The following is a 24201-nucleotide window of genomic DNA, read 5'->3' on the forward strand; positions in this document are numbered from 1 at the left end:
CATTGTCCAGGTCAAACCCATACCACTATCTAGACACTTTCATTGGGCTGATTCATGAAATTGCAATATGGTTGAATCAAAGTGTTGTATTTCAGCTGAACTGCTCTTCAGTCAATGGCAACTGCAAAGTAAATACATTCCAGTGTTAAATCCCAGTGTCTATAGAGGGCTAAAAAGCTCAGGTAAATGTGCAGACTTCTGCCAGTAAGAAGTCATTAAGATGGTGTATAATATTGGAAAGGATTTTGAAATTTATTTGTTGAAAGCAAGAACTGGAGACTGGTCCACACAACTAATGAAGATAGGAAACACACCTCTGCCTTTTAGATGTGATTTCAAGCACTCAGTATTATCACATTGAGTATCATTTATTTGCCTCTTTGAGCCACCTGTGTCCTTGAGTGGAGCCCTGTTATTCCAGACTCAGAACAAAGCCCGAGCAAGAACCTGAATGCTGTTCTACAGACGTGCCATCTACCTGTCTGAGAGCTGGCAACAGAGGACTATAGACAATGGTGCAAAAAGAAAGGGGCATAATATGATGTCATCTTAGTGTATCTTCATTTTCTGGGTCTCCATCTCTTGATCATCCACAAGGTACAGGTGTTACTCTTCATTCTCGCTAACCTTTCATAGAATCGTAGAATAAATAAGGTTGGAAAAGACCTCCAAGATCATCTGGTCCAACCATAATGATCCAACCTGTCCAGATCCCTCTGCAGGGCCTTCCTATCCTCTGGGAGATCAACACTTCCCCCCAACTTGGTGTTGCCTGCAAATTTACTGAGGGTGTGCTCAATTTCCTTGTGCAAATCATCAATAAAGATATTAAAGAGGATGGGCCCCAACACCAACCCCCAGGGAACACCAGTGGTGACTGTTTGCCAGCTGGATTTCACTCAGTTCACCACCACTCCCTCAACTTGTCCGTCCAGCCAGTTTTTAACCCAGCAAAGAGTGTACCCATCCAAGTCATGGGCTGCCAGCTTCTTCAGGAAAATACTGGGGGAGACTGTGTCAAAGGCCTTGATGAAGTCTAGGTAGACTACATCAACAGCCTTTACCTCATCCACTGGGCAGGTCACCCGGTCATTGAAGCAGATGAGGTTGGTCTGGCAGGACTTGCCTTTCATGAACCCATGCTGGCTGGGCCTGATCCCCTGGTTGTCCCCCATATGGTGTGTGATTGCATTCAAGATGACCTATTCCATCATTTTTCCTGGCACCCAGGTCAGGCTGAGAGGCCTGTAGTTCCCTAGGTCTGCCTCATGACCCTTCTTATAGACGGGCATCACATTAGCAAGTCTCCAGTCATTCGGGACCTCTCCAGATGACCACAACCACTGATAGATGATGGAAAGCAGATTGGCAATGACATTCACCAACTTCCTCGGCACCCTCAGGTGGATCCCATCCGGCCCCATGGACTTGTGACAGTCCAGGTAGAGCAGCAGGTCTCTAACTGTTTCCACCTGAACTGTGGGGGGGGTTTCTTCTGCTCCTTGCCCTAGACTTCCAGTTCAGGAGGCTGAGTACCCCAAGGATAAGTGGTTTGACTAATAAAAACAGATGTAAAGAAAGCATTAAGAACCTCAGCCTTTTCCTTATCCTCAGTAGTCATGTTCCCCCCGGCCTCCAGTAAAGGGTGGAGATGCTCCTTGGCCCTCTTTGGGATGAACCAAATAGTTCTGGTAGCAAAACTAGCACAGACTAGAGGCTGATCCCTGTGCCAGAGATGTCTCCTTTCTCATGGTGTTCAATTATAAGGGATATCCTCTAGTACATTTCCCAAAGACATTTTGTTTGACAGCACTACTGGCTTTATCAGCCCTTGCCTCTAGCCTCTCATTCCCAGTCCTGTGTTGCCTTTTACACAGCTGCAGGTGAGGGTATGTGTGAAGCAGATCAAGGATCTAATTGGATTATAAATAAATAAGCTCTTCTTATGGTAACTTTTAACCGGATGAGTTCAGTGTGTAACTCCTCCCAAACACTTTTAGCAGAAGCACTGTAAAGGTGTTAGAAAAAGAAGGAATGTGGGTCTCCTGAGTCATAAACATCAAATGATGGCTTTGTTTAGCATTTTAGGAGGAGGTCTTGGTACACTGGCAAAAGAAACCAGCACCAAATTTTCACAGGACTTGTGAAAAGTAGGCTGTTTTAATTCCTTTAATTGAACTGTGGGATAACTTCCTAATCTTTCCTCAGGTGATGATAATATTTGGCTATAAAGAATTCTGGACGCTTCCCTGATGCTACTGATAAGCAGGCATCAGTAGCATTAGGGAAGCATTCAGAATCCTTTATAGCCAAGTATTACAATATTAATATTATTATATCAATAATATTAATATATTAATAATACAAACTTGAAGTTTGTAGGGTTTTTCAGAGCTCTACTGTTTTGAGGAAACCACAATGACTTTGGGGGGAAGTGGTCATGGACTTTTTGCAGCTATACATATGGTTTCGATATTCCTGTGCATAGTTCAAATGATCCCATTATTTTCTTAAGCTTATCCCTAAGAAAGTTCCAGATATATGGATGAAAGATCCCTGAAGAGATCATGTAGTGGAATGAATGATTCTATCTCTTTTCTCTGCTGCCTTTAGGAGATTCAGTGTGTTCTGGCAAGCCACTAACTGTGGGAAGCTGTATTTTGCTTACAAAGAGCTAATTTAAGGATTTAAAAGGGCAAACACCACAGTGTTTCTTCAGAGCTTCTAAATGTTTACCTTCCACACAAAACTACTTGTTGGGAAAGTACAGCAGTGGGATGAGCAGTGGTCTACTTTACCATGAACAGCTTCCCTTTACTTTTAAGTTGCAGGAATAAACATTACTTAATACAAACTCCACTGTGTTTAGTAATGCTTCTGACCCCATTCTGTGTTTGAAAAGAAAACCAACATAAAGGCAAAAAGGGTCAATGCAATTTTCAAAATTTTGTGCCTTGTATTTTCCTCATCAAACAGCAGTCAACCGGAATATGGAAATCTCCTTTTAAATGCAGGCTCCCCTCACTTTAAAAACAGCAACAACAACAATAACAACAGCAACAAAAACAGAACTTCCAGATTTACATAACTATGTGTTTACGTTACAAGGCTGAGTTTGCTGTGCCGTATTTTGATTTGGTCTTTTATATTAAACCTTCTTCAAATAATATTTTGCAACAACTTCTGTTGTATTTGTTCAAGTATAAGTAAATTTGTATGTTTCTTCTTTCCTAACCGTATTTTGAACAAAACCTCTCACAGCAATACCCTATGACCACAGCCCCTCAACTTCTAATTAGGACATAAGACACTGGTTTTCCATCTATAACTTCTACATGGTAAAGTGGAGCAATTATATCTTCCTTCCTCTCCTTATTTTCTTCTAACTTCCATTCCAGCTTGAACCGCAGGGCATGCCCAGAATGATGTTCAGAAGGCAATGTGACACAGCTTTTAATTTGTTCTCCCTGCCAGAGAATCCCATGGAGTTTGCAATTAGGATGGAAAAGGTTGCTGGTTTTACTTAGGAAAAAAAATATATATAAATGTGAGGAAAAAGGCAAGAGGAGATATGGCTCTGAGTACTTAAATGCTTGCCACTTCTTGTTTTGCTTAGGAGATCAAAAACAGCTTACAGTTTCTTGCAAATTAAGAACAGTTGCTTATAAGCACAAGGTGATGTTGTAATCTTCATAAAAGTAAACCTAAAAGATGTCAAAAAAGGAACAATGAATTTTCACATCTTTTGTTTACCATAGTTTTTATACACTGTGTTTCACTTATAGTAGGTACTTTTTACTTGCTTCCTTTGAGAGTTGACCTTTTGTACAGATGAACACAAATGTGACATTTATTATTAAAACTTTCTATGGTTAAGACTCATGCCTTTGGGATATTTGTGTTTTTGTGTATTAGAAAGGCAAAAGTGACAGATTTAGTTTTGCCTGAAAAATACCTGAAAACACCACTGATTCTTTCATCATGATCTAGGGTATTCCTGCAAACGGACGTCATTCTTTTATGAACTGTTATGATCTCATATAATTTTTCCTCTCTGAAATCATCACCATGTTTCACATGAATCTTTTATAACTTGTTTTTACTCTTTCTGGGAGCAAGTAGAGGAATCTTTCTGTTGATACTCTGTATGTGTGGTCTGGAGCACCTAGCTGTACATCTTAGCTCTTTGTGAACAACAAAATGTTTGTGAGTAAATGATATTGACGACAGTATTGCAACATAGGTTTGGCATGACCATGCATCTGCACAATTAGATTCTGCGATCTGTGATTCTGTGACACTGTGACCTGCTGGAAATAGCGTTCCAACAGAAGAACCAATTATATAGTCATTTTTGTAAATCAGGTCTCTTGTCTTGTTTAGACATGTCTTCAGTATTGGCAGATGGGTTCTTGAAACCTCTGGTTGTCTGTTTTTTATTTTTCATGCTGGAATGAATTTCATCTTAACCTAAAACACCTCAGCAGAGGGCTTATGTCTATTACAGTACAGACAATAGCCAAAATTGATGTCACATGAGCTGCAAGGAAAACTTTGTTGTAGCACAGATATTGTGCTAGTTTTCTGTAGGTGGCCAGATGTCCACCCTTCACTTCTCTGGTAAACACTCTGTATATGTAAGAATAAAAAAAAAAAAGGTGGGAAGGTAGGAAAGAAAAAATTACACAGATCATATTTTCTTCCTTTGGGTTGTTCTCTTCCCATGCCCTTTAGTTTTGTTTACCTTTTTGTCTCCAGACTGCAATATCGCAGAATCACAGAATGGCCAAGGTTGGAAGGGACCTCTGAAGACCATCTAGTCCAATGCCCCTGCCAAGCAGGATCACCTCAAGCATGTTATGCAGGATGGCATCCAGGTGGGTTTTGAGTATCTCCAGAGAACGAGACTCCACAGCTACTCTGGGCAACCTGTTCCAGTGCTCTGTCACCCTCACAGGAAAGAAGTGCCCCCTCATATTCAGCCAGAACCTCCTGTGCTTCAGTTTGTGCCCATTGCCTCTCATCCTCTTGCTGGGCACAACTGAAAAGAGACCAGCTCCATCCTCTTGACACCCTCCCCTCAGATATCATTCCTTACACTCTTATCCCCAAATGACTAATGTATGGTTCAATTCTACTATACATACTTTCAGCACCAGTGCACCAAAAATCTCTTTTCTGATTTCAAATCTTCCAGGAGTGAAGAGCTCAGTAAATGTTAAAGGCAGTTTATAGGACAGGTACTGCCATGAGAAATCATCAGTAGGGTTACTATTCCAGTGAGGGAAAATCCAAGTGTTGGCATGCTCTGACAGGAATATATTTAGTCTACAGGACATTCAACTGCTGCTTTTTGGTTTAGAGCTTTGGAATGAAGGTTAAGCGGATGGCTTTGTCAAACCAAACGATAAACAATCTCTACATAATGAATGATATCCAATCTGTTTTATGATGATTTAACTGAAATTCATAATTGTCATGACCTAAATGGCTACCCTCAGGTTATATAGAGGTCATGGCAGTGAGTTCACAGTATTGAGTAATATACACAAACTCAGAGGCTTTATTTCCTTAATATTCCTATGAATATTAAAGCAAATATATATCAAGATATTCCAAATTATTATCAGGAAAGCAAGCATATATATATATATATATATATATATATATATATATATATCAATAGTATGGCAGCAATCAGTAACATAGCAGAAAATGTATGTAGTGTATAAATATACATATATATATATTACGATCAATTACTTACGTGCACAAGTATATATGTATTCAAAATGTTCTACCAATTCCCGCCCCCACTAGAATTTTCACCTTTTCAGATGATAAACTGCTGCTCTTCCTTGATTTTACCTATTTATGGTATCCTCAGGATATCTCTCATTCTCAGGTATCCAGAAGGTACCTTCAAAGAGGCCAGCTGTGCCTTTTCAAGGATGCTCCTGTTTCATGGGCCTAGTTCCTAGGCTAGCAGTTTTCAGGCTGGTAAGAATATTCTGTTGTTAGAGTTTTAGCAGCTATTTTCTGTCATTATTTTTCCTGCTATAGCCTGATCACTTTTATGGCTGCTCCCATTAATAAGGTAACTGCATGTCTCATCCTTATATTTTTATGGGGAACAAAACTGTCTTTTTACATCCGTTGCTGAATAGGTGAAATGGGAGACCTGGATTAGTCTTTCCTCACAAAGACAAAGATAATTCTCTGGGGATGGAATATTCTTAGTATCCCATCTTTCCAGTACTGCCTGAAGGAGCATGTTGTGCAGCCTGCAGTAGGAGGAAGTGTGGCAGAGATGAAGCTACTCTCTGCAGGTCAGATTCTGCCTCCAGGCAGGAATACTAGGGTCCTGCTTCTGTCAGATGTTGGGCTGATGTGTTTCTAAAGGCTTCCAGCAGCTTCCATTTCTCTGGCAATCTAGTCTATGCCAGCACACCCTTTTCAGTAGGAATTTCATTCTAATTACTGACTTCAGTTTATACTGCTGCTTCCTAAATCCATTATTCCTTCTTGTCATCCACTAGGAACATGCAAAATGGATTATCCTTCTCCTTTGTAAGCAGCTGTTTATGAATTTGGAAATGTATGTATACTACCAAACTGCACATTATAGAAAATAGCAAAGCTGCATTTTTTAATACCACTGAAGGTATGAAACCATGTAAACTAGATTCCAGTTGACACCGCAGAACAGAATGCTAGCTAGCATCACCTTCTTTTTGATGTATTCATAGACGCACTAGTTCATGAGTATATACACAAATGTTTACACACCCTAATGGTTGGGTGATTGAGGTCTTCAGGAATAAGGAACTAGCAAAAATCCCCACCTTTGAACTTCCTTCTTCTCATCCTCTCTCCAGCTCACAGGGCTACACAGATTAGAAAAGTATTTTTAAGCTCCACAAGGATGGATCTTGAAGGATTTGGAAGAATAATTATTTTATATATATACATATATATATGATATATATGTCATTTGGAATAATTTGATATGACATATATGTCATTTGGAATAATTTGGAATTTTCAGAGTGTTGAGGAAACACTGATTAATTCAATTTAACTGTGTTTTCTGTGTGAAAGATACTGCAGTAGTATGACAACTTCATGAAATCAGGTAAGAGAATACACAGGTTCAATGCAAAATTCAGGATGATTAAAATTTAATCTTAAGAAGTGATACAGTTTTCAGAAGTTCTAAACCACCAAGAAGTGGTAAAGTTTTACAAGTATCTACTTATGGCCAGTAAGAAAAATGAATTGGTGAACTTTTGAGAAGAAAACAATGAATACGCATATACATTTTTCCTTAAAAATATATATTTTTTGTTTTCTATAATCGTTTTACTACTTATCTTATCTTTTACAAAGATATCTTCAGAAGATACTGGAAGAAGAGCTGCAACAAGGCTATATTCTGCAAACTCAGTGGCTTTATTGCCTTATTTTTTTCCACTTTGTTTAAATATGGGCATGCAGGAAAAACACTTTCTGTGTTAGCTATTGGATTAAGTCTTAGGTGGTTGACCCCAATCTATCTTTGATGACAACAGAATGAAGAAATACAAACTCACTTCCATATGTTTCTTACTATTTGCACTTAGCCAGATACCTAAACACTCAGAATCTGGTCATTCTACATTTCAATGAAACTTCAGTGAGCCTCTGGGGGAACAAGGGATGCAAGATGTGACACCCTAGTATGAAGCCTGCCAGGAATATTGTATTATATTATGTATTTATACACATATAATGTACATATTATGAAATGCGTATGTAAATGTATTATAGGAATACACATATTATGGGATGTATATGGACACTTGCAACCAGCTGTACTTCTCAGATCTCAGTGGCATTGCTATAATTATGGCGTGACTTCTCAAGAAAATTAACACCTGTGGTTTATGCCAGTTGGGCAAAAGAACCTCAAATTCTTTCACAATCTGAATTATTTCTTTGTTTTACCTGTAGACACAGGCTGGCTGCAGAAAATCTCCCCCGCACCCCCAAATAAGTAGGTCCCCTACAACTGATGATTTTTATTGTCTTTTTACTCTTAAAATTTTAAGGGAAGAAATGAAATATTCTGTACAGCGTTAGAAGATAAAACTTTAACACAGTTTTGCTCTCAGTTTTGCTTAATAAAAGTAGTTCATTTTCTCTGGAATTTTGATTTCATAACTCCAGTTCTAACTTTTTTTTTTTTTTTTTTTTTTTTTCTGAATTAAAGTTCAGCATTTTAAATTCTTAGTTTTGAAGTGACTTCTCATTTGCATTGACTATACTATCTGGAATTAAGAAATCAAAACCAAAATACAGTATTTATTTCTGCTGAAAAAAAAAAAAAAAAAAAAAAGTGCTTTGGGAGACCCATCCCACAGGATGTATACATTTTTTTTTAATGGATTTTTTTTTTTAACATAGCAGTTTTTGTCTTGATTTGGAATTTAGAACTTACCCTTTAGAATTTCAAATTTAGCTTATGTGAGAATGAAAAATCATTCTTCACACAGCCTGCTTGTTTAGTTACATACATTCAACAAATGAAAAAACCTAAACATTTTGCTAACTGGCAAATGTAGTGAGACCGAGTAGAGGAAATAATGAGTTACATATATACAATGTAAGTTTGATTATGTCCTAGAAATTTTGATGGCATAGTTGGTAATAAAGTAACTAAAGCATTGTTGGCTTTTGTCCTCTAGTAGGGGTTGGTAAATGCCTCAGGCTGCAGATCTGTCATGTGATTTTAGCAGTTCTAGGATTATGGGGGTGTGAGGAGCTTGTTTGTGTGACTTCAAAGCATATCCCAATTGCTTTCCTAAATTTTCTGCAAAACTTGCTCACTAACATATTAACCGTGCTAGAAATTTGTCTATGTTGAAACAGCTAAAAGTCACAGGCTGCTTTTAGCTTAGTGCATTCATCTTTAATTAAGAGCCTGCTATAGTCTCTTGGTGTCCTTAAGTCAACTGATTTTGAGCTTTTTTTCTCTGCAATTAAAGTTCTTTGATATTGCATTGGGCAAGCATGAGATGTGGGAGAATTCAGGAGCACATGGAATAGAGGAACAATACAACCACAGTGGTTTGCATGAGTCAAAGGAACTTACATGCAAAACTATAAATTGGGAAAAAGCAAGGTTAAAACTGGAGGGGGCAGAAGTTTTATCCCTTGAGCTACCATGTGCATTCACATAAAAACATTTAGTTTTCATGGGTACGTTGCTGTCAATGTGTTAGGCACTTGGTTTGGTTCCCTAGAAAGAACTGAATGAGTTAACGAGGGTGCAGTGTTTGGTTCAGGGTGCATCTCTTTGCTCCATCTCTCTTTCTGGGAAAGTGAAAGACAGAATCATAGGATCATTTAGGTTGGAAACAACCTTTAAAATCAAGTCCAGCCACTATCTAACACTACCAAACCCACCACTAACCTACGTCCCTAAGCACTACATCACACAAAGGTGATGACTTGGCATCAAGCAGGGATTTATTCGAAGATGGCAAAGTTTGGAGCAGGCATGGCCTCTCCTGGCCTCTTTAGCTATCAATCTTGAGAGGGATTTGGCAGAAAGAAAGAGTAACACTGGCAAACTTGCTGCTATACTCTGAGGTGACTGAAAGAGAAATTGCAACCTTTCAAAGGTTAAGGTTGCAGCCTTCATAGTTAATCAGAACCTGTTGTTTGTGGCTTTTCTGCTGTTCACATCAAGAAGCCTGCTGACATCTTTGCAAAAGATATGCGAATATGCAAACAATTTCCAATACCATTGTTGCTTATAGCTAATACTGGCTCCTACTTCAAGAGCAACATTACATGCAGATACGAGCGCTTGCAGTTTGGGGCCTACAATTTAACGTATATACTTTGTTCACCAAAAGCCACGTCTGTTTTACTTCAAAATCTCATTTTTCTCATCTTCCTCCTATATTTTATGCATTTTTTCCCACATTTTTGAGCCAATTAGTGGTGCTGCTCTGGATCTGCATATTCATCATCACCTGTTCATCAGCAAACTATGGGAGTCCATAAAAGCTAAATGCCTTAGAGTAGGGCCAAATATTTCAGTTTAAAAATACCAGGATAAAGATATTAAACACAGTTTTTCTTTTTCCTTCGGTATATAAAAGCAATTGTTTGGGGGATTTTTTTTCCTCATATGCTTAGGAGAACTGCTGTTTTTGATCATATGCTTAGGAGGAAAGGTGGTTTTGGTCTTATGTTTAGGAGTAAGGAAAGAGACTTGCAAGAAAGTTTATTGGATTCTTTAAGGGAGGAGCTTGTACAGACTGTCCCCAGTTTTGCAGAGCAGTTCTCTGCATGCATCTTTTTTTCTAAAGGTAACCTGCAGAGTGAACTTTAGCTGTGAGTAATAAAGACCTGACAGAGATTAAGTTTTAGTCACCTGCCAGCTCCTGGAATGCCAAAAACACCAGAAAGCTGGGGCAAAGGCGCTGGAGAACAGTTCAAAAGCTCTGTCACTGGGCAAATGAAAACATTACAGCAGCTGAAGACCATTTCCTGGTATTTCACTGCTGTTCTTTTAGCAAGGAGAGGAAGGGTCTGGAAAATATTAAATTGGCCCCACAGAGCATATTAAAAAAACGTGGAATTTTGCAGACATTAGCCGGCTGTATGTTTTTGTTGGAAATCTAGCACAGTTATGTAATGTGTTTGGGCTCTTTAAACTTTTCTTTAATTTCAAGGTACCATCACAGCCTAATATTTTCATCATTATAACAAAGTTTTAAGTGGTGTTCTTAATTTTAACAAATAACTAAGCTGATTTAGAAAAGAAAAACCTAAACAATTGTCATTCAGTTCAGGATTTATGCAGACATTTGTCTTTCTCTTTCTCTTTCTGATGTGTGTCTCTCACCCTAAAGTGGCTTTTGATAAAAGAAAATGCTCTTAGTTTATTTACTTTCAGGGTGAGGCTTTCTTTGGGGTGGGAGTGTTATGGAGTGCAAAGCAGTAATAAGGACATAACTGTATGGGGGACAGTTTAAATGGTTTAGCATAGCCCCCTTTTCTTACTAATGTTTCCAGGCACGTATACTGGAACTATAAAACACATGTATTTACATTTTATTTCCCAGACATAGTGAGGTTGTTAAGTCTGCCACATCTGTCTCTCTTTTCTCGACCTCCCACATTTTTGGCTTGGGGTGAAAGAGCAGGGGTGGCAGGGCAGGAGAAGGTGGGTTTGTTTGTGTGTGTGTGTGTGTGTTTTCAGCTGAATAGCAGAGCAGCATAATTGACATCTTTTGCAGCCCCCTTGGGGGAAAATTCTTTTGGTTAAGTTTTATCTTTGAGGTATAAAAGGAGAATTTAGTGGAGACAGGGAATAGAAATCAGAGAATGGCTAGGGAATGTTTCTTTTCAACATATGAAGTTTGTTCAGTTCTTTCACCAAAACAAACCACAGGCATTAGTTTATTTGCGTATGCTGGTCTCAAGTTGTGGCCCAGGATCATGGAGATACAGTTCTTTGTTCTTGATGGAAATTGCTTTCACACAGCTTTTTCTAAACAAAGCTCAGAACAGTTTTTAAAAAGTATCTCAATTGTAATGTTATTTATTAGAGGAATAGAGAAATTAAAGACATTTTGACAATTTAAAGAGGCTATGATTGTCTTGAGAAACATTCCAATTTCTGGCTCAAATATATAGTTCACATGTATGTTTCTAAAGATGAGAACCAGGCTTATTTTATTCCATCTCCTTCACATTCACAGTGTATTCATAGCTGGAACCTGAGTGGGATAGCCAGGGTATCAGCCCCACCATGGCAGAGCTCTGTACTGCTAATGACACAAAATGTTGCTGGTACTAGAGTCAACCAGTTTAGCATATAATTGCATTTGTTGAGATATATACATAGGCCCTGATGGGACGCATCTATGAATGCTGAGGAAGCTAGCTCATGCCATTGCAAGGCCATTCTTGATAAGTTTTAAACTACCATGGTGACTGGGAGAGCTGCCTGAAGAAAGCAAATGTCACCCCTATCTTCAAAAACAAGCAAGAAGGAGGACCCAAGGAATTAGAGGCAGCACCCTCACCTTGATCCCTGTGAAGGTGATGGAGCACCTAATCCTGGAAACCATTTCCAAGGAACATGAATGACAAGGAAATCATCAGGACTAGCCAGCATGACAGCCATGCTTGACCAAATTAATAAGCTTCTACAATGAAATGACTGATCTGATAGATGAGAGGAGAGTAGTGACTATTATCTACCTGGATTTTAGTAAGGCTTTTGACACTGCCTCCCATAAGATCCTCACAAATGACCTGTTGTAGTATGGGTGGGACTAGAAGACAGGAGGATTGAAAACTGGCTGCATAGATGGGCCCACAGTGTGGTGATCAGTGGCACAGAGTCTATTTGGAGGCCAGTATCTAGTAGTGTACCCTGGGGCCAATACTAGGTCCAGTTGTGTTTAACGTCTTCATTAATGATATCGATGATGAGGCAAAGTGTACCCCCAACAAGTTTGGAGATGACACAATACTGGGAGGTGTGGGTGATACACCAGAGGGTCATGCTGCCATCCGGAGGGATCTTGATAGGCTGGAGAAATAGTGAACCTCATGTTCCATGACAGGAACTTCATGAAGTTCAACAAGGGGAAGCACAAAATCCTGTACATAGAGAGGAGGCACTAATACATGATCGGGGCCCCTTGTACCTGGGGATCCCTGGTAGACAAGAAGTTGAATATGAGCCAGCAATGTACACTTCCAGCAAAGAAGGCTAAAGGTATCCTGGGCTGCATGAGGCAAAGTATCACCATCAGGTTGACAGAGGTATTTTTCCCTTCTACACAGTCCTGGTGAGGCCACACTTGGAGTACTGTGTCAAGTTCTGCACTCTGCAGTACAAGAGAGATGTGGACATACTGGAGAGAGTCCAGCAAAGGGCTCTGATGATGATGAGAAGACTGAAGCATTTCACACAAGATGAAAGACTGAGAGAACTGGTACTATTTAGCCTCAAGAAGAGAATGCTTAAGGGGGGGACTTGTCAATATATACAAATAACTGATGTCAGTGTGCAAAGAAGACAGAGCCAGGCTCATTTCAGTAGAAACTGATGAAAGGAGAAGAGACAATGGGCACAAACTGGAATACAGGAGGTATGCTCTGAGCATCAGGAAACTTTTTTTTTTTTTTTTTTTTTTCTGTGAAAATGAGCACTGGCACAAGTTGTCTGAAGAAGTTGTGGCATCTTCCTCCTTGGAGCTATTCAAAAGGTGACTGGAAATGACCTTAGGCAAGTGGCTACAGGTGGCCCTGGTTGAGCAAGGTGGAGGGGTTGGACCAGATGACTTCCAGAGGTCCCTTCCAACCTCAGCCACACTGTGGTTCTGTGAAAAGTGAGTATTAAAAGATTATTGCACTGAGTCTGGAAATATTAAACGTGACAAACCTGATTTTCCCTCAACTGCATGCTTATATTCCTTCCCAGGAAAAAATGAAAAAATAATAAAAAATAATGAAAAAGAAACATTCTGGAAAATTATTAGCACTGGTGCTGCTCACACACAGCTATCAGATTTGGAGCTTGTGTGTCACATCACTGAATTTTCAGTACCTGAAGTACTGTGTTCAGCTCTGAGGTCCTCAATATAAGAAGGACATGGACCTATTAGAGTGAGTCCAGAGGAGGGCCATGAGGATGATCAGAGGGCTGGAGCACCTCTCCTACAAAGACATGCTGAGGGAGTTGGGGTTATTCAACATGGGGAAAAGAAGGCTCCAGGTAGACCTTGTAAGTGGCCTTCTGGCACTTAAAGTGGTCTACAGAAAAGCTGGAGAGGAACTTCTCTGTTTTATCAGAGAAAACAACTAATTGTTTTAAACTAAAGATGGTTAGATTTAGATTAGATATTCCAAAGAAATTCTTCACTCAGGGTGTGCTGAGACACCAGAACAGTGCCAGAGCAGCTGTGGATGCCCCATCCCTGGAAGTGTTTAAGGCCAGTCTGGACGGGGTTTTGAGCAACCTGGCCTTGTGGGAGGTGTCCCTGCCCATGGCAGGGGGGTTGGAATTAGATGATTCCTTCCAACCCAAACCATTCTTTGATTCTATGATCTCTGTCATGCCACTGGTGTCAGAGGGTCTAGGTACTGCTCAGCATATCTAAGGTACCATTTTGCCTTCTAGAGAAGAGACTATTTAGCTTCTTCAGTCTTTAGAACTGGATACTACCTACAATACTGTTTCCTGACAAGCAGTACTGTTTGTGTAGATTTTGAAAAATGTGAAGAGTTATAGAAGAGCTCATTTCTTCTAATTTTTGCTTGGCTTTTAGACTGTGCCATTTAAGGCACTATGCATTACATGCAATATATTAGTGCTCTCACAAAATATTGTTGATTGAGCTCTGTTCAAAGCTGTCATTGATTGATCTCTCCTACTTAATACTTATTTTTTATCAGCCCTAGCAAAATGAAATGGTTCCCATTTTTCTTCTGAAAACATATATATATATTTTATGTCCAGATAATCTGAAAAACAAGATACAGTCCCTTAACGCATACTGCTAAGGCTAATGGGAATCTTTTGGCAGCCATACACTGGAACAACAAAACCATTCAGTACAGAGGGAAGCTAAACATTTGAAGAGCAGAAGGCTGAGAACTGTACAACCCTGACAATGTGTGCAGGAGCTGCTCATGTTTCCAGTGCAACAATGCTAAAAATTCCCTGGGCTCTTCAAGGAATTTTGAATAACTGCTTTGTAATCCATTTTTCTCTGTTGATGTTCCAACATAGAAGCAGGGTCATGAAATTAATGCCATTTTTACATTGCTCAGTAAAAATAATGTCGCTATAAGGAGAATGCTCATATTACCTAAGTAATTCCTCTAGCGCTGAATAACTGGCTATAATTTCATTAATGACTCCAGACTGGTGCGTTTCCCAGAGAGCTGATGGCAGACTTGATGTTAGCTTTGCCTCAGGCTGTGGTCATTATGAAGTGACCTATGTCTCAGCTGGAGTTACTTGGTTAATTTGAATCCACTACATGTCTGTGCATTCTTATTGTTATTTCTTTCTCCACACTCCTCTCCAACTTCTCTCTAGTTTTGCTTGTGACAAGACTGAAGCCTATCTTTTCTAACTGCTAACAATTATGGAAGAAGGTGTGGGACTGAACATTTAAGGAAAATTTTTCTTTCTTTCACATTTAGTCAAAAAATGATGGGTCATTAATACTCGCCTACCACTCCTTTAAATAAAACCATATTTACTATATTATTTAAAAACACACCCTTTTCTTGCACTGGTTCTGGTTTGTGATAATGAGCTCATTGAACTCCAATTAATGGAAATTGAGAATGTTCACACGTCAAGGACAGGGTCACCATCTTGTGGAACAAATTTCCTTCTAATCATGAAAGAAAGAAATAACCACAGAATATTTTTGTACATGGGTGTCAGAGTTAAGGACTAATCCAGAAGGGAGCTTGTTATTTGAGTTCCACAGTGATGTTTGGTATCCCTGTTAAATAAAGTGTAATAAAACTCTGTGCCAGATTAACTGACAAGCTGTACAGCTGCAGAACCGAAGAACTGCAGAGCTGAAGAACCTTTGTGCAAAAGGAGATGGTGGCACTAGTCAAGACAGCCATAAGCTTAATGTTATCTACCAGAAAGCATGACCTTGTCCCCTTCTAATGCTTGGACAAACTAGATACTTGATTCCACTTTGATTTTGAGCAAAAATATACTGTTTTTTGTTTATTTGTTTATTTTAAATCAGAACAAGCAGAAGAGACATGCGAAGCACTGGCTTGACTAGCTAAGCTTTGCAAGACGTCAGTAATTAAAAATAGGGTTGAAGCACTAAAGCAATGGAAGTGACAATTCCATTAAGGTAAAGCAGTGAAAATTCTTTCAGAAGAGGTTGGCATTTCCAGATGTATAACATTTACTTTCTCCTGAGGGATTTCAGACCTACAAATAGTTATTACTATACTGTCAAACTAACAATACTGAATTAAGTTCTTCCAACCTTTTATTTGTGGATCAGTCAATGAACACAGGATGAACTTCCCTTGGAGCGGGTAAGCCAGTACAACTGCTAGTTTGATGAGGTTGCTTTTGACTAGGTTGTAAAAGTCACCTACACATACACTTTCCCATATAATGACCAGCCAGTTTGGGATGTTTCAAATACAGCTCATCATTCACAATGACTTCTCAATGAAAAACATATATGAGAACATCAGACCTTCAAGTTATCTAAGAATAGCTCTTCCTGTGCAGTGACCTTTTCTCCCCTAATCTATTCCTTGCCCTCCAGAACTTACCCATTTCTGCATTCAGGCTCTTTGAACACAGAGTTTAAGCAATTGGAGGCAGGGGGGAGGACGGACAACAGAACAACACGAGAAGATTTATACAGTGAAAATGAGCTGACACCCTAGAAATGACCCCGTGTAGACTAGAAAGCATATACTTGATTTCCTTCATTTCCTTCATGCAGAAGAGCAACACATTTTATGAAGTAAAATGACTTAAGTCTCTCTCTATCAGTAGAGTGCTTTGCATAACGGGGGCCAAGTACTCAGAACAACCAAGATGAAGAAACAAATAAAAATAGAGTTAAAAATAATTTAACTTATTTTCCTTTTTATCTGTATAAAATAGTTTTGACTAACATGCCAGATGTTATCGCCACATAAATGTTTAAAATGACTTCTTATCTCTTTTACTCCTTGAGAAAAAAACAAAACTGATCGACCCAGTTCCTCCAAATCTATTTTAAGATTCTGCGGCTGAAATTCAAATGTATGGAAATAGATATTGAACTCTCACTGCTGTTTTGTTGCAGACATCTTTTTACAGCATGAGAATCAGGCAAATGTGGTTTGAACTTCTCAGGACCCCTGAGAAGCAAGGAAGCACTGACTTATACTTGGTCTTTTTTTTTTTTTTTTTTTTTTTTTTTTTTTTTTTTTTCCAGAGGAGTAAACTTAGAAACCCATAGAGAACACAGATGAAAGTTTTGCCCACAATCCATAATTACAGTAGCAAGAGTTATCCAGAGTTACACCCTTAGGTCCTGGTGGGAGCTACAGATTCTTAGCATTGTTGACAATGCAGCAGTCTCTTCTGTAGCTGGAGATCTGAGAATTAAAATGTGCAAAATTACAGCACGCTTCTGCAAATCTATATTACACAGAATATCAAATATCTATGGCAAAGATGGAAGAGAGCACCTATCTCTAAGCTTACAGTGCTGTGTTTCCATCCCATGGTTATCGTTGGTTACCCTTTCTGCCCTGTTAGCAGTACGCACCCTTTTGCAGTCAGGAAAAATAAGTTTTTTAGGTAAAAACTAAAAGGAAATAATTAATTAATTAGCTGGCAGGCAGATTACACAAAGAAGAGGGACGTTGTTGTAGGTTCTCCCCTTCTGCAATTCTGTTTTCTAAGTCGTTCTCAGTGTCGACTTTAAATACCTATTTTTCACTCTCAAGTTACTTCGGCACTATCAGCTTTGCCTTGGTGACAGATTGCTGGAAAGTTCGCTTTTCTCCTTCACAAAGACGGCGCACCCTCTTAAACAGTCTGTTTCGTGAGTTATTAGTTTCTTTGTTATTGTATCCATACCACTCAGTGATCCAAAAAAAACCCTCCCACCAGGCAAGGGAAGTCTGTTTCCCCAGCTGGAGACGCAGCTCCAGCCAGCACCGGCTCTGATTTGCTCCCCTGGCCTCGGAGGGGGCACGGTGTGGTCAGCCTAGAGCCCGGCAACAAAAGGGGAAGCAGGCAGGGAAGGACCTCCGCGAGCAGCTCCGAGGGGAAAAAGCGGGCTCAGCCAACCCGGCTCAGCACACCCAGCTGCCGGCCGAGCAGGTGCCGGGGGTGGCGATGGCTCCCGGCGGAGGGCGAGGAGCCCGAAGTTAGCGCAGGGCAGGGGCCCGGCGGCCGAGGAGCGGCGGCGGGGGCGCCCCATGGGCGGCCGGGCGAGCCTGCCGTGCCGAGGGAGCGCGCTGCCCCGCCGCCCACCGCCCCCACAAGAGGCCGAGACGATGGTGAAGGTACGCGGGGTTTGCTTCCTAGCCGCTGCGAGGAGCAGGGGCATCGGGACGGGTTTTGCAGTCCCCCCCCCCCCGCCCCGCGCCGTGCTCGAGGGGCCGGGGGAAGGCGGCTGCCACCGCCGCGGGGCTCCGGGGCTGGCCCCTGGGAGCCGGCCCGAGGCTGCTCCGCACCTCCCGGCGCTGGTGGTGGGTAACTTGGGTGGTAGCAGTCACCTGGGTGAGCGCACGCAGCATCTTGGTGGCCCTTGTGGTTTGGGAGCGGGTACTGAGCGTGCAGAGCTTGGTCCGGCAGTGCTGCTCTGTCGCGATACCGGCCGCTTGGTGACACCGGAGGAAGCGCTCGCGTTCACGCTGATGTAAATGTTCACTATCGTCCTGGAATGTGCACCTAAATGGCGTTTTGGGGCAGTTATGGAAAAGATAAGTCCAAAACTGAGGATGGGTTGATGATCCTGAAGAACGTTTACCAGCTTTACACGGGTATGAAAAGTTCAATCAACTTTAAATAATTTTGGTTTAAAACCCATTTGATCTGAAGTCACAGGCTACTTTTGATTTTATAACTCGGCAAAACCAGAGAAGCTGCCAAAATAGTAGCCTCTCAGGCACAACTGCAAATTGAAAGTACCAGAAATCTCTGTAGAGCACTATCTGAGAGTCTCAGTACCGCACAACTCATTCCAGAGGCGCATTCAGGCATCTCTATTTCTGGTTTATTAAGCAAACCTCCGGACCTTTGAAGTTTGACGCATTTCCTTCTGAGTTACCTCTAAAAAAAATCAATTCAGCAACAGATTTAACTTAATTTTAAGCATATGTTCCAATGTTTTTGCTAACTGGGCTCTGCATACTATAGTAGTCTCCCTCTCACGTGCTTAAGTATCTTCTCTCATTTCAATTCCCTTTTGAAAACATACCATGTTGAAATGCTTTAGGATTAGTTTTTCAGAAATTCATGAATAATATACCACACACATGGTAAAGTGTGAATACATGCATTAAATAATCTTTACTGGTTTCAGTTCCCCTTTGACTATTTCTTGTACGCTCTGTGAAACTATCTCCATCATTCTTTTGTCTGACGTTTCAAACCAAGGATCGTCAAATAACAATTTTATTATAAAAAGCTGCTAAGGAAATATTGGTGTTTTCCTGCCAGAATTGCTTTCCTCTGAGGTGTAAGATGGCTAGAATTCAGTTCCAGTCAAGTGACTTTTTAAAGGGCTGTATTCTTTGCCTTCAATTAGAATTAGAAGAAGGAACTTTATTCCATTTGAAAGCATATCCAATGATCTCTAGTGATCTCTTGATAAAGAACCATTACACTGTGATCTTACCAACCTAATATTAAACCTAAAAATCATAATATTGTCATGTGGAGAAAAATCAGTGACATTTTTTTTTTTTTTAGGATTTTCATGCAATATTCTTTGCTAGAAGGAACATTACTAATTTGTCACTCAGCTAGGACCAGGATTCCAGGATTGTCTGCTCTTGTGACATCCCACCTGAAGTACTGTGCTCAACTCTGAGGCCTGTAGCATAAGGACATAGAACCGTTAGAGCAGGTCCAGAGGTTGGCCATGAGGATGACTGAAGGGCTAGAGAACCTCACCTATGAAGACAGGTTGAGAAAGTTAAGGTTATTTAGCCTAGAGAAGAGAAGGTTCCAGGGAGAGCGTGCAGTGGCCTCCCAGTTCTTAAAAGGGGCCTACAGGAAAGATGGGAAGGGACTGTTTATCAGGGAGTGCAGTGACAAGAGGTAACGGTTTCAAACTAATAGAGGGTAGATTTAGATTAGATATCAGGATGTTTTACTTTCCTTAGCACCAGACAATAGGGATACCCATTTTTAGGAGGTTATGGGTATTGGTAGGTAGGTAGGCTGGGAGGAGGAGAGAGACATTAGATTTAAATAAAATACTGAGTTGAATTAAATAGATGGTGTGCATTCTTTTCTCATATATCAGCATAAATCAAGTGTTTCCCCTCTGAAAACAATTACATTTCATCATTCGAAAATTAGTATGAATTATAGGGGAAGCTGAGCCAATAATTCTCAAAAGATTGATTATAAAATGAATTCAAATGATGGAGTAGCCTACAAAGCTGGCATAGGCTCCAATTTATGTTCCTATTATGGAACAGAAAACATATGGGAAGGATGTATTAACATCACTGGCTCTATTTTACATCTGGAACATGAAAAAGGAGTCAACAAACAACAGCTTAAAATATGATGTTTCCATGTTACTGAATTTCTCTTGATGTCTTCCAACACAAAGATATTTAATTATACAACAGGCTATCTGATTTCCTACTGATGGGTGGTTGAAATAATTGTGATATTAGGCTTACTGCCTCAGAATATGCCAAGAAGTCTTAATGCAATTTGAGGAGAAAATAACATAAATTTGACTTCATGACTTTGTTTTCGAAAGTGCTTGTTTGTTTGCTTTGTATTTTTGAAGGAGGTATAGATTTTTCTAGTATGATTATACAGGACAAGCATTTTTTTCCTCTTGAAATCAAATTAAGCTAACCTAAAATTGGCACTAATACCACAGGTTTGAGATGATATCTTTTGGTTAGGTCTCCTTTTTGGGAGGTTAGTCAGCTTCTTGTGAGGGGCTGCTGTGACAGTATGTATGGAATTCCCAGTTCTTTCTGGACTGGAGTTAGGACTGAATGTCAGCATTCACCCCAACTCAGTTTCTTTAGGCAATACTTCCTGAGCAAATCCCAGTGTTACCTGAAAATGCATTATCTTAATCTCTGCTTTTGAACCGCATCTTTGAATTTATTTTTTCTTGTGTATAATCCTGGGGACATTGGTGAGGTTAGACTTCAGAGCAGCAACTTTTGGCATGCTTTTGGGATGTTGAGTGTGATAGATAGATACTTGTTTGCATAGTTTCTGATCATTTCAACTAAAGGACTGGTGTTTTTACAGCTTATAACATTTTACAGTACAGAACGCCTGTGTTTTGCATTGCTGTTTTCTCTCTCTCTTTCTCTCTCTCTTTTTTTTCTTTTTTTCTTTTTTTTTTTTTTTTTTTTTTTTTATAAAGTGCATCAGTCTTGCTATCTAGTATTAACAAACAACAGTGAAAACTGAAGTGCAAAGTGAAGTAAGGTGACTTGTTCAGAGTTACTCAGCAAGCAACATAAAAGACTTAAGGTTTCCTGATTCTCAGCCTAGTGCTTCTCCACTGAAGCATATTACTTTTTAAGTAATGAATTTCCATTCATTGTGGTTTAACCCTCCTAAGCAGCTACACATCACACAGCTGCTTGCTTGCTCTCCCCAGATGGGACTGGGGAGACAATTAGACAGGTAAAAGGGAACTTGTGGGTTAAGATGAAGACAGCTTACTAGATAAAGCCAAAGTTGTACATGCAAGCAAAGCAAAAGAAGGAGTTCATTTGCTGGTTTCCACCAGCAGGCAGGTATTCAGCCATTTCCAATCCCAATTCCAACTGGAACATGGTTTCTTGGGAAGGCAAACACCATCACTCAAAGAGTTTCCCCTCTCCTCCTTCTTTACCTCAGCTTTTATTGCTGAGCATGATGTTGTATGGTATGGAATTTCCCTTTGGTCGGTTTGGGTCAGTTGTCCCCTCCTAGCTTCTTGTGCAATCTTGTGCCAGCCTCGTTGCTGGCATGGTAGCATGAGAAGCAGAAAAGTCCTTGACTCTGTGCAAGCACTGCTCAGCAACAAATAAAACATCTGCATATTATCAGTACCATTTTATTAAAAAAAAAAAAAAGTCCAGAACACAACATCATTATAAGCCTTTAAGAAGAAATATAACTCTGTCACCATCAAAATCAAGGCACTTGTGCAAAGTAAGGAAATCCATTCAGACCATCTGTTTTCCATATTATCCTATCTGTACAGTAGGCTTCCATATTTTATCTTAATATCTCTGTCTGGGTGAAATTACGCAAATATGAGGATGCTACACTACTTAGTGTAGTCACCAGTATTACACAGATTAACAGTCCATCTTCTCCCAGCAGTTTTCTGGCTTCTGCTATTAAATACTTATTTGTACAGATCTGAAGAATAGCATGAAGACTAGTTCTTCCCAGGAAGAAATATTTTAAATAGTTTTGGATTGAACACTAAGCAAATAACAGCATGGACCCAAAGTGCTCACAAGCTCACATGTCTTTAGCATCATTTTCTTATGTTCTTATGCAACAGAAAAGTCAAGAATAAAACAAGAATCCTTAAGAATATATTTTTTGCCAATGTTAGATCTTCTGTGCAGGTTGCATGCCACTTAGGTTAATTCATATAATGGTGTCTCTGTTGCAAACATTTTTAAGTACATGAGAATCTTGGAGAAGATGAGAACTTCTCTGATTCAGACTATGTAACAGTAGGGACTGAAATTAGTTTCAAGTTTTTTCAACACAATGGCTGGTTCTTTCAATGCAAGTTGTCTATCATCATATATATATATATATAATTTTTTATGACCCAGAAAGGGGAAAACAAAATGGATTTCAAAAACATTGAGCAATTTTAATTGCTGTATCAGTGAGTTTACCAGGTGGTCTCAGACAGGTGAAGTTATGCTGAACTGTAATGTCTGTTACTGGAAGCAATTACATCTTCACTTCAGTATCGTGCCTTCTGTTTGACAGCTGTGAGATGTCATCTGGAAAATGAGCTAGATAGTTTTCAGTCACTTCAATCCAGTTTTATAGTGATTTTCAGCAGGAGGGCAATAAAGGTTTTTTAGGGGAAAAAAAGGCATCTTTAAAACTTAACAAAATAGTTGCTTAGAGGAACTGATAAATAAAGAAGAACTTAAACCACTTTTTCCTTCTAGAAGGCTATTATGTGAATAGTAGAAAAGATAAAGTTTCCCAAATTGCTCAGTTATGCCCTCAACTGATGTACCATAAGATGAACAATTCTCCCATGAAGCTTACAGTAGAAAACATTTATCTATTTATTTATCTTAGAGCTTGTGGGTTAGCTTGAGCATGGCTGCAGCTTTATAGTTTCAGAATTGTTACTTCCCACAGACTATGTATGCTAAATTTTATCCTTCTAAAAGAGAACTCATTGTCAGTACTGTGGGCTATTTTAATAAACAGGTTTCCTAGGTCTTGGACAGCCTTTGAATATCCATAATTCTGATAGAATAAAAGTCTCAAAGAGAACAGTGAGGGAGAAATTAATGTGTAGATTATAAGTAGGTGCAATCTGCTTCAAATCTAGCTGGTTAAAAGCAGAGAGGTTAAATACTTTCTGTCACCTCACCACTTCATTAAGTAGCTTATTTGCACAAAACTTTCAGTTAAAAATGCATAACAGTGATGGAATTGTGTAATCACCCAAAGCAATGGTTAAAGTATCATAATTGTTATTCAAAACATGTCAGTTCTTTTATGGTATGTGGAATGAGATTCATACTCCTTTTCCTTTTTCTTCTTCATTCCATCTGGTCCTTCTTCCTTTCCTCAGGCCTGGTGCAGGTTCCAACAGTAGAAAGAGCTCCTGCTGATTTTAATAAATTTTTGAGTACCACTGGTGCCGGACCAGTTCCATCCTCTCTCATGAAAACGTAAAACATTAACAGCGTTTCCTCTCCTTCTTCTCTCTGTTTTTTTCATAGATAAGAGGTTAAGGAGCCATCTCTGATGATTCTGCCGTGGTTGAGTGTACTAGCACTGGCAGCAGAGTTCTTAATTCAATAAAGCGCTTGAACATTAAACAATTTCTAAACCTGTTCTTATACAATAAAATGCTCATATGATTTTTTTTTTTTTAAATAAGTTTTAAAGATTATTTAACTATTTGGCTCAATTAAAGTTTAGGAATGTGTAGGATTCATTACTCATTAATCCCCTTGGTGCTGGTCATCATAGAACTACATTCCAGCACCCCCTGGGTGGGGGGACAAACCAGCATAATAATACCTGTCATTATGACCTCTTATATATTCCTCCCAGGATATAACTACTAGATATTTCCTTTTGCATCGTTGCATTCTCTCAACTGTCCTTACAAAAACAGCTTTTTCACCAACTGCCCTCATTTTTCCCCTGCTTTGTCTACTTGTTCCCATGATACTTGGGTGTGAAACTATCTGTGA

General features: G+C 39.6%; 1 protein-coding gene and 1 long non-coding RNA gene across 3 annotated transcripts in view; both read left to right on the forward strand.

Moving 5' to 3' along the window:
• Positions 1-13534, forward strand: part of LOC311432035 — a 38696-nt gene extending 25162 nt beyond the window's left edge. Inside the window, exons 3-4 of the long non-coding RNA XR_014689788.1 lie at positions 4759-4877; positions 12856-13534. This is a non-coding gene — a long non-coding RNA (uncharacterized lncRNA). The remainder of the gene's footprint in view (positions 1-4758; positions 4878-12855) is intronic.
• A 4221-nt stretch (positions 13535-17755) lies between these two features.
• Positions 17756-24201, forward strand: part of TNS3 (tensin 3) — a 247381-nt gene continuing 240935 nt past the window's right edge. The window contains exon 1 of one of the 2 annotated variants that reach the window (XM_084510046.1): positions 17756-18084. Coding sequence is in view for 1 of the 2 variants with exons in the window: in XM_084510042.1 (XP_084366168.1) it covers positions 17998-18084 (87 nt within the window). In the remaining variant the exon portion in view is untranslated. The remainder of the gene's footprint in view (positions 18085-24201) is intronic. The other variant, XM_084510042.1, reaches the window with a different exon arrangement.

The sequence above is a fragment of the Aythya ferina genome, assembly GCF_964211825.1.
Source record: "Aythya ferina genome assembly, chromosome: 2".
NCBI classification, from domain to species: Eukaryota; Metazoa; Chordata; class Aves; order Anseriformes; family Anatidae; genus Aythya; species Aythya ferina.